Below are 15,049 nucleotides of genomic sequence, written 5' to 3'. Positions count from 1 at the left end.
ACACCGTGTCTCTGCTGCGGGGACAAAGTTACACTGCTTTTTACAAGGATTTAGCCTGATTTAAAAATCACAATAGTGGAGGGAGTGCGAGTGTGGGGTCCTAATGCATAAACACACTAGCCAGAATCCAAATCTGGAAACCGTCCTGGAACTTTTGTCTCCTGAGGGGAAGCTAAGGAGTTTGAAAGCATTATCATTGATCTACAGTTCTACACCAGTGCATCTTGCTTCCATGTCCATTAAGGAAGAATAAATTATTCATTTTCTGTAGATGCTTCAACTGTCCAGTAGATGGCGACAGTGCATTTGCAATTGCTGCTACACTCTACCTTTAAAGGGGACAGACACATCATGGAAATTGGACTTTTTTTGTGCACTCTACATTGCTGAGACCAGCATAGCTTCCGTTGACACTTTTATTTAGAAAACCCTTGCTATTCGCAGCGAGAACAAGACCCGTCTTGAACAGCATTAATATCAGTTCTATATCATTTCAAACTCATTTTACAATATATAATATTATTACAAATAAATGAATTACAAATTATTTGATTTTGGGGGGGGGGAAATGCGCTGGAACTGTGAGAATGCTGGACTGTTTGTCGTAGATTAACCACATAAAATAAAAAAAATACCAATTACTACTTTCCTATCATCCATTTTATGATGTTTTTAACTCGGTAATACATAGATACTCTCCTTATTTAAATACATACGGTGGTCCTATGCACTACAAATGTAAAAGTAAAATCTGTGATGGACTAACCTCATAATAGTAGGTGAGGCGCTTTACGACTGTACACAAGGCAGGTCTGCCTTGTTTACAGTCATCCCTCACTATATGTATGCACTACTCAAAAAACTGCAGTAGCAATAAATACTACATAAGATGGCGGCAAGGTCATAAAAATGGTACTCAGTGTCAAGGAAGTATGTTGAAGAGATACAATTATGTTGACTGAGAGAGTAAGTAAGATCTAAGAATGTCATTGATTACCATAATTATGTTTAATTAAGTTGTCAAGTTGTATTTGCCCTTGGCGATAACGTGTGCTCATGTGCCACATTACTATGTTAATTAACAAGTGTAATTTGGTGCTTTTTTATTTATTTATAAAACAGTGATGATGTATTGACATCAGCTTTTTATGATCAATAACTATTTGAAATGTCTCATTGTGACTTATTCTGAGATTAATATATATTGCAGATTGAAAAATGACAATACAAGCATACCATATCATACCATCCACCTCTAAAATTAACCAATGACAAGAAATAAGCAATAAAAAATGTCTTGTTGCTTATACTTGCATGCCACAGACATATTTATTATGACAAGTGGAAACCGTTTTAAATACCGAAAATAAAGTGCATTATGTTTCCTTTTAGTAAGTATCATTGCAATTGAATGGGTGCACCGTGTGTTTAAGTAACAACTAGCAACCTGTAGGCTTACTGTATTTTAATTTTACTGAAAGTTGATGAAGGCATTATTTCAACAAATGACGGGAATGTCTACTATTTTCACGAATTAATAAGCATTCTGGAGCTAAGCTAATATCACACATGCTACACTTATAGTTAAAAACTTCCATTTAAGGTTTACAACTTCTGTTAAATTAACACACTATGACATACTTTATAATGTTGACTTTAATCAACACATTGTTACAAAAAAATATTATGTTAGCAAGCACAACCGAGCTCATTTGACAATTCTTATGACTAACAAGTTTTCCATTTAGCCTAATTGTGCTCTAAAAAGCTAACAATTTAGCAAGGCTATCTTATTACTGACAAATAAGAGAAAGATAAATGTGGACTTTAATTATTGTTTAGTCTGTTGAATAAGTGTTCAATATAAATGTTTTTTAAGCCCCACATCTGCGAATAATCCTATGCTTGTCAATCATGATACTTCTGGTATTTGTGTTAGTTTTAGAACTCACATTTCGAAGAGTTGCAGCATGCCCTTGCGTCTTTGTTCAACACTTGATCCTAATTTAGGTGCGTTTGTCTTTCATTATCGTGGTCAAAATAAGTCTTGAGCCTCGTTTGTGCAAGCAGACATTTTGTTTACCTGAGCGGACCTAGCAAAAATAATGACAAAAATAATTTACAAATAAAAATAAGAACGAAATTAAATGTACTATGGCAACAACAAGAGATGGTACTTTAATAAAACCAGTCTTTTAATTTTGTCACTTTATACAGTAACTTTCACAATGGGAAATTCAGTACTTAAAAGTGCATTTTGCCATTGACACTCGAGAGGGATCCGTAGAGTCAAACAGCATGGATTTAAAGCATCTACGTAGTATTGTATACAATTCAAACGTTATTCACAATAGTACAGTATTCGAAATTTTGATGAAATTTTGATTTTAAGACAGAAAAAGGACCAGACCAGAACAGGCAGAATGTATGTTTTGCATGTTTTCTTCAACATCAAATGCAAAAGCACATAAGCACAACAAACACCTGTCTTTTAAGTCAAAGCAGCGTATTATTTAACAGTTTGCATGATTGCTTACCTCCCTTTTGTAAACAAAACTACTTCCACAACAATCCTGTCGGAATTATTTTCAATCAACCCCTTTTGTACTTGACAGATTCAAACCACAAAACGAACCACCATATGTATATATTTTTAACTTTTATATTTAAACAAAAACAAAGCATAGATCAATTCGGAAGTACTGTATAGGCTATTTTTGTGTCCAAATGTATGCATTTTTCAGTGACTAAGTGACTTAACTAAGACCTGAGAAAATGTGGCAAATGCTTGAGAAAAAAGGTGAAAATTAACAACTTTTATTTGGATTGACATAAGAACATAAAACAAAACACACACGTACACACCGACAAGACATAAACAATTCTTCATATGTAGTACTGTAGTAGTACTGTAAAAAGTCAAGTAAACACACAGTTGTGGCAGATTTTTTTGATCGTGTGATTTAAGACTACTTCAAGAGGAACTTTTTAACATCAGCTTGCAATGGCTTCATCACGATGGTCCACCTACAGTATCATCCCACCATCAGTCCTCATTTCCTTCCTTTTCTACTCAGTCTTTTTCATGGCGACGGGTGTTTTAGTCTTGCCCATGTAGGCCCCCCAAAAGAACTGCACAAAGAGCACAAAGTAGCTGAGGTACATGAGCGACGACCACACGATGTTATGCATGTGCGACGGGCACTCGTGGCCCTGCTGCATCCACGAGTACACCAGGTAGTTGACCATGCAGCCCATCAGCATCTGAGTGATCTGCGTCAGCGTGATGAACATGGCGTAGTTGCGCGACACCTTGAAGCCGGCCGCCCGCAGCGCGTAGTAAGAGTACATGACGGCGTGCACCAGGTAGTTCATAGTCATGAACCAGCCACCGCCGGCTACCATGTCCTTGTATGAGTACCAGGAGTACAGCAGCACGGTGATGTGGTGGTACCAGTGCAAGAAGATCAGCTTCTGCTTCCTTAGGACGATGAACAACGTGTCGCCTGCACACAAAAGGTGTTAAGGTTGTTATACTGGCTGTGGGGAGAGATTTGTCTCAAAATTATTCACACGTTTTCCAGATCCATCTAAAAAAAAAAATGAATGGCTATAGAGTTTGGACACACCTAATTGAAACCACGCAAACCTTTTTTGCCCCTTGCCCCTTACAGAATTGGAATCAAGACTTTTTTGGAAGCGGAACCAAAATGAAATTCCAAAGATCTCCAGCCCCCAATGAATGAATGAATAGAAAAGACCTGACTTACCCAGTTCTGGTGCTTTACTTAGCACAAATGCGTAGGCCCAGAATTTGCTGACAGGCCCGTTGTAAAAGCTTTGGTCGCACACTGACTGTTTGAGCCCTTTGGTCATGAGGATGTACATCATGTAACTTCCAGTGCGGACGGCGCCAAATATACTGTATGGGAAAATAGACAAAAAACAACAGTGCATATCATTGAACCGGAACCTACAACACACATAGCACTTGTGTTTGCTTAAAGGTATTCAGTGTTGCATCATATAAGGATGGCTGTAACTGGTTCTTCAGTCTAAAACATCTCAACTGCAGTTGAGCAATAGCTATGTTTTAAAGGCTGTTGAAAACCACACAGTTAGTTGAGTGTACAAGAGACTAGAAATAAATGCAATGGCGACTCAGTTAAAAGACTGTTGGAATCTCGATTTTCATGCCTAGTCTCTGTTTGCTATTCTAGTTCACAATTTGTCTGTGAAACCTATCCTCAGCTATTTACAGAAAACCATTTTGCCCATTTATACATTTGTACATTTGCTAAAAATGCTCCAAGATGCCATAAAATCCAGGACAGTTGTAATTGGACGTGGAAGTGATGCACTTTGACTTTGGAGCCTGGATTGTTAATAGACATTGGCGGTAGAAGTTTTATTTTTTGTGTGATTTGAGCTTGAAACGAAGCGTTTTGGGATCATAATTCCTTTACACTAAAAACTATTCATCAGTGCAGTTCTTACCATGTTAACAAGTGTGGATCAGTTGCGATGCAGCCTAATGCATTATCAGTAAAAGCTTAATTTCAAACACTGTTAGAGCTTTTGAAATGCTGTATTTTCATAATCATCTCTTCCATTTTGTTGAATAAACTAATTGTTTTGTTAATTCACTAGCTTCATCATGAAAAATTGGGTAATTATGAATACAGTTTGTCAGTGATCAAAATTGAATCATAGTCCTACGAATTGTAATAATAACGAATCATGTGGGGGCAAAAAAATTCCCAGACTTTACAACCGTCACTCATTTCTTCACCCCACCTGAAAACAGCGAGTGTGAGGGACCAGAGCACCAGAGGCTTCCTCAGCTCAAACTTCTCCCGTTGCTTCATGACATGTCGGCCACCAAGGATGCAGGCGGCGTAGAGGGCAGAGAAAAGGAAGGACTTCTTCCTGTAAAAGACAAAACAAAAACATCAATAAACAGTGGTCAACAACATCCAGTACTTAAACACATACAGGTGCATCATTCATCACCATATTGTTTATTAAACAAATCTGTAATGATGACACGACGTGGCGGTGTAGTTTTAAGTAGTGATGGGAAAATGAAGCCTCATGAAGCTTCATGGAGCACTTTTACTATTTTTTTTACTCCTCTAGATGGTGCTCTTGGTTCAAATATAAAGGCTAGTGCAATGGAAATGTATTACATTTCCACTGGCTTTTTAAACCAATAGTGCCATCTAGAGGAGTCAAAAAATATCACAAGTGCTTCATGAGGCTTCATTTTTCCCATCACTAGTTTTAAGCACATAGCGCCAGATCCTATTCAGTGGTGCCGTTTTGACTCAAACGCCTCACAGCTGCAGCCTTCTGTGTTTAAGATAAGCAGGTAGTGGGACACGCTGTAACTGAAGGGCAAGCTGACAAAAACGAGGACTGAAGAGCAAAACAAAAAAACAAAACATACGCTTGCAGGCGTGGAAGAAATACGTGACATGGCTATCGATTACTGTCAATTAGATAAAGCAAGAACATAGTGGCTTCATACGGCAGCAATGACAAGGCCAGACTGCAGGATGACATCATTGCTTCTCAATGCTCCTCAGAACAGCGGGGCGGGGTGGGGCTCAAGCGACGTCATTAAATTCCCCGTTCAAAACAGGTACACCTCGTTACATTTTGCAGACACCCAAGATCATGATCATAGATTGTAAACACAGTACCTCTCCAGTTATTTTTTTTTTTTATTCTCTCAATTCCAATAGCACAAGTGGGTACAATATACTGTTTAATCTACAGGATCGGCTGGAATGGGAGGAAGGAAGGAAAAGGAGGAAGCTAGGACAAAATAGGAAGGCTTGATGAAACGTCGGCTGGAAGCAAGGGAGGAAAGGAATGACAAACAGAAGAAAGGAAAACAAATGGTATAAAAGGCAAGTAGGTAGAATATAAAGATGCAAGGAACGGAGGCAAGAGGGAAGGTGGAAAACAAGGATGCAAAGCAGGAAGGCAGAGTGGAAGACAGAAGGAAGAAAACATGGCTGGCATCAAAATGGGAAAGCAGATCAGAAGGGAGGAAGAAAGAAGGAAAATAAGATGGAATGAAAAGACATTAAAATACGCAAAGGGAGCGTAACTGCTTCGCACCCTCAGCAAACGTCTACACATACAAATACATTTGATCTCAGCCTCTGACATGTTTTGTAACGTCGTCAACCATACTACCGCCTCAGTGAGCCTCTTCCTAACCTCAACCGTTAGTGTCCCATGTAAAGATGTAACGTGTACAACCTCACTGAAAGCCTAATACGAATCCAAACCATTTGTCCCAGTCAACAAACACACCAAAAAAAAAAAAACACTCAGATATTTACCGATCTGTTAGGCCAGTAAGATGGGCGTTCGTCTTGCGACCAGACGACCCTGGAACGAGTCCCATTAGTATTGGTCGCTAGACATCAATACGTAACATTTGGTCGTATTTTGCTGCATGGTAAAACGACCAATATGGTCGTTTATTGTAGGAGGACTTGTTGGTCGCTGTCAAGTTATTTTTAAAATGAATATCAACCAATCTAAAGTGTTAAAACTATCTTTGAGGGCCTCAAAGATCTCCTAACGCTATCAGACACTTTAAATTACTGAGGCATCTCACAACACCATGTCTCCTTCAGTCCGCAGCAGCTCTGTGGCATTTTATCTCCTGATCGAAAGTCACAACAAGTGAAAACGGCTCACTAAATAAAAATGAGTGAACATTGGCTAAACACATTTTTTGTTTTGTTAAACATTGATCACTATCATTCATCAGTGCAGAAAAAGGCCTGTCAGCCAGTAAGGGATGTTTGCGTGCAGATTAATTTTCTCCTATTAGACATCCTAGTCAGACCTTTGAAACACAGTTTCTACAGATGTCGTAACTGTAGTCGTTAGCATTCTAATCAATAAACAGCGCAATAAAATTGACGGATTTTTAGTCAATTTGGTTGGCATGATTTGGGGGAGGTGTTGTGTTTATGTTGGTGTGCAACAGTAACGTCAGCAATATAAGGTAAAAAAAAAATAGATTCTCATTTAGTACGATTCAGAATCAAATTTATTTAAATTATTTTATACTGTCTTGCCTTTGTCTGTGTGTGCCTTTACTGAGAGCGCTGTTTATGTTGTACCTGATTCAGCCACTAAGGGGCAGTGTGGTTCCACGCGGTCTGATACACTGTTAAGTTGTAGCCACATTAGAGAGTAGAAGGAAAAAGTCACTATCAAGTTATTCCAATAAAAGTTGTATTTTTGCAGTGTGGAGCTGTTCTTTTGAGTGATAAAAGTGGAAAACATGAATAGCGCGCTAATGTCAGACTGGAGTAGATCATTACAATTCCTTGGACATCTATAGATTGAAGCAAAAATGATTTTCAATCAAATCATTTTGAATCAAAAAGCATTAATCGAAAATCGATTCTGAATCGAATCGCAGACCCAAAAATCGTAATCGAATCGTGACATTCAAAGACTCCCACCCCTGCAAGGTATAAGGATATTTTTTCACCTGGGGTCAAGTTATCCGTGCAATGTTTGACACACCTTTGTGAATTCCACTCATCGACTTGCAGCGTTTGGAATGTAATGAGCATCATAAACGAGACTGGATAACACATTGTCGACTTTATGCAAGCATGTACTGATGTACAAATTGGAGTACCGTGCCAAACTCAGGAATCCCCGGGGTGTAACCCTCTACCCCCTCCCTCAGCAGTGCATGGACTTGCTGGCTAACCTACTGTGAATCTTGTATCCTTATTAGACGGTCCAGGAGATTTCAGCAGTTATATAATCCTGAGTTTGCCATCTGGGAACAGGTCTGCAGTGTTTTCGCCGGACATCGTGTGTTCACAATGTGCACACTGCACAAATTAATGTACACACAAGTGAGACGACGGTCAAGTGGTTTTGAGTAGAGGAAGGACAATGACAATAATACTGTGTCATGATGAAGAGACCAAGAGGTGGCAGGCATGAGAACAGGAAGCATACTCATGTAATCCAATTAGCAAAGCACCCAAGGTCCTGATTACATCACACAATTAAAAGAGCAATATGACCTGTCCAACTTGGCCACTAAAAAAGGAAGACGGTAGGTAGGTACTCTTCAAACCAAAATGGCTGACATCCTGTTAACTTTCAGGCATGGTTATTGGGACTTTTTCATCATGTATACTGTTATAATAGACAACATATCCAACCAATTTAGTGTAAATTAATCAAATTGGTGGAAGCCAGTTTATTTTCAATTTTCTAAGAAACCTGGAAATAATCAAAGATTAACTCCAAGTTCCACTCACAATGGAAGTCATAGTCCAAAAAAGCCTTGCCACCTAACATCACTATTTATGTTGGATACCTTCCTCCAATTTGGGCTCATTCCATAGTCGGAGTTTGCCCAAAATGGCTACTTCAAACTAAAACAACTGACAGTTTTTTTTTTAACTGCGGCATGGATCCATGAAACTTTTTCATACATACAGTTGACTCTAATCTTCACAAGCTCGTCAGCCGACATAAAAAAGAAAGGAATTGGCCACACTTTTGTAGTACTATTACACGGGAATGTATTCTTCTACAATGCACCTCTGTTACACAGTGCGTCATAGTGTATTCCTTACGAGGTCATCTTTGAAAAACAGGCAGATACCATCCGGGTCAGCTTTATGCAATCTCTCCATGTGGCCATTATCATTGCCTTATATCAAGCGAAGGTTCACGCTGACGTTGAATGTACATTTGACAGACAAATTACCTGTCAATCATCATGTTTGAGCAACATTTTAAGATAGCAAATTATTTCAGGCCAAGTCATGATGTGTTGCAACGCTATGCAACGTGTATCTCACATTTCTTTTCATCGACGACGAAGAAGATGAAAAGTCAGTTCTCTCTCAATTTTCTGAACATTTTTCCCCACACATTCACACTGTGGTGGCAGCTGTGGCTACCTGGGGCCGGCTGAGGGAAGCGTGGCTGCCAGTGTGCGCCTACGGCCCCTCCGACCACCACCAAACATTCGCACCGTCCATACACCAGTGTGAGAAGCACACATATCGGCAATGTGTGTGAAGTGCCTTGCCCAAGGACACAATGGCACATGACTTGGTGAGAGCGGGGATAGAACAGCCGACCTTCTGGTTACTGAACGACCGTCTCTACACCCTGAGCCACGCCCACCGCAATATTCGGAACTCCTGCATTTTAGCCAGAGTCATAATCTGAAGAATTATGCAGGAGCCACAGCTGAGGGCTTCTTTGTGGATGTAATCCAACCTCACATAGCCACAAACGATCTGTATGAAATATCGACCTGATACCTAGGTAGTAACTAAAGCAGGGTAGTAAAAGTGTGATAAGGAATAGAAGCGATCCAGCTTGATTGACAAATATAATAGACAATTTTGTTTTTCCAGATTTGACAAGTTTATTCATTTCATTTATTGCTCCTTCGCTGCCATCAGTCCAAAAACTCTACAATCGAAGATTCCTGGCAGATGCATCGATTGAGGAAGTCTGCTACCGATGGAATCATATTTTTCTCCATGTTGAACTAATATTTGGTTGTATTGGTTGAATTGTCTTCAACCCGAGTTCAAAGCGTTTGGAAAAAGTAGTGGCTTATAGTCTGGAGGACGCAGCACATCTATTAAACGGCAATTGTGTAGAAACCGCATGAAAGGAGCGCTCGGTGACATCAGTTTGCTGTTCTGTACACGGTAAAAAATTCCACACAGACAAAATTCTTGACGATCAATTATCATTTTAACATTGATACCTTGATTTACAAGTTTAATTCATTTCCCGACCAAACTCATAAATGAATTTACTTGGACGTCTAATCAACTTTCCCCATTGAAATGAATTGCAATGCCACTAATCCAGTCCAATCTACAATAGCTCCTTGCGAGATTTTGAATTTAATAATTGTGCTGTTTGATGGCTTTTACTGTTCAATACACGTGCATCAGCTACTACGGCTGTCGTCTTTTTTTTTTTTATCCACTTCACTTGAATGGTGGCGTGCCTTGTCGTTGAAAAACTCACAGAACACACACACACACACACACAGCAATGGCTCATAAATTAAAAGTTAGGCCACTCGTAAATCAATATACTGTACCGTGGTATTTTACCGGGATTGTAGAATATCTCAAAATGCTGTTAACTCTTGTTCCCATAGCAACGCATGGCAGAGGCGTTGGTCTTTGGGGATGTAGCCCTGCCCTCTCTACTGCAGTGTGCCACCGCGAGAATGGTTCTTGTTACCATGACGACTAGGGGCAGCGCTCTAAAAAGTTTGAAAATATAAGAAGTTTACACACCCCTTGTCAAATGCCAGGTTTTATTGATGTTAAAAAAAAGTTACTGTGAGTGACCAGTGGCAGGACTTCACTTAGCTGCTTAAGTGACATCAATTTATGTAGTGGATTCATGCACGTGGTGTATGCATGCATTATAAATTTCCGAATCCTTAATACTATATGTCACCACTCACCTTCAACTTTTCCTATGCGTGGCTGAATCATTGTAATATAACGGGGGAAATGACCTTAATGAAGCTATGGCTGGGGGGGAAAGATAAAAATTGGCTCGGTTATTGCCTAACATATGCATTGTTATCCGTTTCTTTTCACAATTTTTTGGTAGCAGTAGTCGTAGCAGTAGTTGTTTAAGTACAGGACTGCCCAAGTGCCCCTAAATGGTGACCTTTTGCTCCTATAATTGAAGATACCTGTGAGACCCGTAAATTTGCAGATTTTTTTTTTTTATTGCCACCATTCTTGGATATTAGTCGTTGCTGACAAGCTTCTTCTCCACACTCCAGCACATTTATCAGTAATATTTTGAAAAGTGAATTAAGTGAATATTTCCTTTGTAAGTCTTCCCCCCCCCCCGAAATAGTCTACTTGTGCCCCCTAATACAGTATTTCAGGTTTGCTCCTCTGAAAAAATGTAGCCCGAGTTAGCCCGTAAATATTAACGACACTAGCAGCACTAGCACAGAACAAGGTTTAGCCTTGTCACAATTACATCCCTTCATTACTTTACAGGAGCAAAGCATCTTCCGCTAAATTGTCATGACCGGTTTAACTTGTCTCGGTGCATCTTAAAGCTTTTCCAGCTAACTTAGGTTAGCTTGCTCCAAATCGTGTCCCTTACCAACACATTGCTAAGCACTGATCGAGTGCGAGTGAAAAGTAACGCGATTACTGAGGGATGAGTACGAAAAATAAATTAAAAGCAGGTGAGCATGACAGTCACAGTTCTACCCCCCCCACCCCCCCCCCCCCCCACACACACACATCCACTGCTAGCAGGCCATCGGAGAAGCCTAAACAGCCACAAGAGGCAATTGACCCACCAAGAAAGCAACCGACACCGGCTCATATGAAAACGTATATGAAAATATTGTTTACTTATCATTATCCGACATTTTACCAAAAAACAAACAAAAACAAAACATGTCAACTGAGCAATATTTATCGGCCTTGGGGTTGTCGATGTGTGAGGTAATCAAGTAATCAACAGATGATCGATTTTAAAAAGATTGGGTATTACCAGCCCTAAACAAAGCCAAACAGGCCTACCACACGCTCATCAAATAATTTGCTGCCACTGTGCTCCCCCGTAAAGCATTGATGCGATGTGAAAGCCAAAACGGGAGCAGCACTCCAGGCATCATTCCTAAAGAGCTGGCCCACATCTACCACGCTGACCGAGAAGGCCGGCAGCACAGCCTGGGGTCGTCGAGGTTGAAGCCATCGAGAGCGATCAACGTCATTTTAATGGCAGCAGTAGCACACTCGCATTCATGGTTATAATAATCCTCTTTGAATTACATTAGCAGAATGTTTCCTTGTCTCCAATTGTCAATGTTAGACTGACTTCATGGACGCATTTGCATCCTTTGCTAGTGTTAACCTGCATGACTATAAAAAATACTGCTTGGGCAGATATAGAAAAATGACCTTTTACTGCAGGGGTGGCCAACCCTGGTCCTCGAGAGCCACAATCCAGCCTGTTTTCCATGTTTCCCTCCTGCAGCGCAGCTGAATCTAATGATCAGCTAATCAGGCAGCTTTGCAGAAGCCTAATAACGATCCTGATCATGAACCAGGTGTGTTAGGGGAGAGAAACATGGAAAACAGGCTGGATTGTGGCTCTCGAGGACCAGGGTTGGCCACCGCTGTTTTACTGTATGTTTTTAAGTATAATTCTCTCTAACCTAGTACACCGGCCTGAGCAGTTGAGAGACTTAATTTCAATGTCCATGAATTACATTTGATGGGAACGCTGGCCTCGCCAACATGGCCGCCATGTAAGCACGTGCCTCACAAACATGGCTGCCACATAGAACGGTAGCTACAGTGCACTGGCGATCGAGTTTCTAATTATGATATGTGTGCTCAAACCTTGTGTGATGTCACCAACACAGAGGAGGGGGGGGGGTTGCTACACCAAAGGATGTTTTGTGATTTTTTTTTCTAGAAGGGCAAGGGAAAAATGTAGTACTATAAATAGCAAAAAGTATTTCTTTCTTTCTGGTTATTTGGGCTGTGTTCACACTACAGCTCAATTCAGATTTTTTCACAAGTATCTGATTTTTTCCATGCAGTGTGAACGGTCAGAAGTCAGGTTACTTCCGTGAATACTGCAACGTGACGTTGTTTTGGGTGTGCGTCACTCGACGGGTGCTCTTTGCGCGTGCGAGTCGCATCATGGCTGCGTTGCGTTCACATTAGATGTGGCATTTGTTTTTATAATGTGAAAAGTACATAAATAGATTGGATTTAACAAAAAATCCAAATCGGGCATTACGCCCTGCAATGTGAACATAGCCTAGGATATCTACGTAGCACCACACGATGCTCAAAATGCATGAACTTTTTGCATCATTTTCCTATAAAAAAAAAAAATTGTAACAACATATTTTAGAGTCAAAAAACGTGATCATGTCTGGCGTTTTGGTGGAAACAATAACTGTTTCATAAAACAAAAAAGTCCACTTTGGGGTTTGTGGTTTTTTTTAGTCAATTAACAGTCGAGGCGTATGAGTGGTCAAAATTCTTATTTTGTGGTTTGACAGTTACGCACTGAACTGGGACCACATGCTTAAGTACTTCATGAAATAAATGATCTGCTTGTATAAGTTTGTCACTTGTCAGTTTATTTTCCATACAAGTTTGTTACCACTGGCTTTACGAGGGAAATGGTAAGAGTGTCATTTTCTAAAATGTCAAAAACAGCCACTTTGAGAAAACAATCTGCTAAATGAACAGCTGTCTTTGTTCCTTCCTAGTCTTTTGTTGGCCTTGATGAACTTGTAGGCGCTTATGTAAACTGCAATCTAAGATAAGGGCACAGCAAATGAAATCTTTAAAACCGCCTTTAATCTATAGGCTATGTAAACTACATCCGCGGAATGATCTCATCAAGATGAGGTAAAATGTATGTGGACTATAAACTTAATCACAGTCTCTAGCTTGCCAATTAAGTTTTCGTGATACTCAAATTGAACCAAAAGATGAAAGAAAGTATTTTCCAGTGTCCAATCCTTTTGTTAACTAAACCACTTTAAGAGAAGTCCTTAACAACCATCAACAATCCTCTTTGGTAAGAATTTGTAACTAGTCACGCCAGTTTGGCTGTGGAGCTAAGGTTTCACAATTCCTGTATTTCACGCCGATGCACATGTTTTTCACTTCCCTGCATTCTTTCTAGTCTCTTTCAAAAGTAAGAAGATCACACTTTCCCTTGAACGACCATGTGGGTGACATCTACAACAAGACTGAAGCCTGCACAGCAGAGCTGCGATTTGATTGGCCACTGCTCCGTCAGCAGACATCAGTAGAGGATTCTGATTGGTGCTTCCTTAGTGCCAGGGGGTGGCAGACTCCTGTGCTGCTGACCCATGCGGCCTCATACATACTACACTTGAAATTAAACTGTGACACTATGTGAATCATGTTGATAAATTCATGCAGTGAACCTTGAATAAGTCAACAACTGACAGAAGACGGCTGCAAGGCACTAAAATGATGAGACACCTATGCCTTGCCTTTTCAATGTATTTTGTGGGAGGAACTACACAATTGGTACATACAAATAGAAATTTGAGACATAAAATAAAACGTTTGTCCACATATTGAATTGGTTCTACTATAATAAACATGGCAAAATTAGAAAATCAGCATAACTGAAATGAGTTGCATGCTGCCCCATCAGTCAAAAAAAAAAAAAGATCTCCATTTAGCCTAGTTTGGATTCATTCATCCTCTACATATAAAGCCAAGTTGGTATAGCTGGAGATATGATGACCTTAACAATGTCATCATGTTGTCAGATGCCTGGAGCGGGTGAAATGCGGATGATGTGGGGGGTAAATCGCAAAAGAATCAAGGGCATCACACGACGGGTTCGGACGTGAAGCACGGTTAGATTGCATCTGTATTAGGGGCGTTGAGGTGCTGGATTCGAAGGGTTTAACACGGAACGGTTAAACGTGGGCTTACCAGTTTTCCTGCATCCATCTGATGGCCTCCTCCTCGTTGAACTGCCTTTCGAACTCGTACTCTTGGAGGGCTAACACCGACATGCTGGCGGCGGCGGGGAGGCGAGCCAGGGCGTCAAGCTTAACGGCGGAAAGATGTGGTAGCGGTGGTGGTGGTGGTAGTAGTAGTAGTAGAAATAGAAGGAGGAAATCTGGTTTAGTCGCAACCCGCCACTCACATCGCTCTAGCCGACGTCAGGACGTCGCGTGGGAGCTGATCTCGGGAATCCTGATGCACTGACAGTAAGTGAACGCAGCTCCTCTTCCTCTTTCGCCCGCCGGCTGACCTGCCTCACCATAGCCACGCCCTCCGCTCTTTGATTTGAAGGCATCCCGCAAGTCCTAGCGCCTGCTCGTGTGATGGAGAGATTAGAGCATTGTTTCTCAACACTTAGTTGTGCACATATTTCACATTGGGAAAAAATCTCACCGAACCACTTAGCAAATCGATTCTCATAAACTGGAATAACAGGT

The 15,049-nt window shown here is 40.5% G+C and overlaps 1 protein-coding gene across 2 annotated transcripts; it reads right to left on the bottom strand.

Annotated features, from left to right (window-relative positions):
• Nucleotides 1-2,634: 2,634 nt before the first annotated feature.
• elovl6 (ELOVL fatty acid elongase 6) lies at nucleotides 2,635-14,902 on the bottom strand. 2 transcript variants are annotated; one of them, XM_077578590.1, is made up of 5 exons: nucleotides 14,755-14,902; nucleotides 14,538-14,656; nucleotides 4,798-4,929; nucleotides 3,771-3,922; nucleotides 2,635-3,506 (listed from the first exon to the last, which is right to left on the bottom strand). In XM_077578590.1, the coding sequence occupies exons 2-5, from the start codon at nucleotides 14,618-14,620 to the stop codon at nucleotides 3,070-3,072; spliced, it is 804 nt and encodes a 267-aa protein (XP_077434716.1). In that variant the 5' UTR covers nucleotides 14,621-14,656; nucleotides 14,755-14,902; the 3' UTR covers nucleotides 2,635-3,069. The 2 variants fall into 2 exon arrangements, with proteins under 2 accessions (XP_077434716.1, XP_077434715.1); XM_077578589.1 differs by having other exon boundaries at nucleotides 14,538-14,875.
• Nucleotides 14,903-15,049: the final 147 nt, after the last annotated feature.

The sequence above is a fragment of the Vanacampus margaritifer genome, chromosome 10, assembly GCF_051991255.1.
Source record: "Vanacampus margaritifer isolate UIUO_Vmar chromosome 10, RoL_Vmar_1.0, whole genome shotgun sequence".
Lineage (NCBI taxonomy): Eukaryota > Metazoa > Chordata > Actinopteri > Syngnathiformes > Syngnathidae > Vanacampus > Vanacampus margaritifer.
This window is presented reverse-complemented; position numbering and strand designations above follow the sequence as displayed.

Coding starts and splice junctions, on each gene's coding strand:
- elovl6 (XM_077578590.1), bottom strand. CDS start 14,620: ATGTCGGTGTTAGCCCTCCAAGAGTACGAGTTCGAAAGGCAGTTCAAC. Junction 3,923..4,797: donor CTCACACTCGCTGTTTTCAG/GTGGGGTGAAGA, acceptor TTTCCCATACAG/TATATTTGGCGCCGTCCGCA. Junction 3,507..3,770: donor AAGTAAAGCACCAGAACTGG/GTAAGTCAGGTC, acceptor TTTTGTGTGCAG/GCGACACGTTGTTCATCGTC.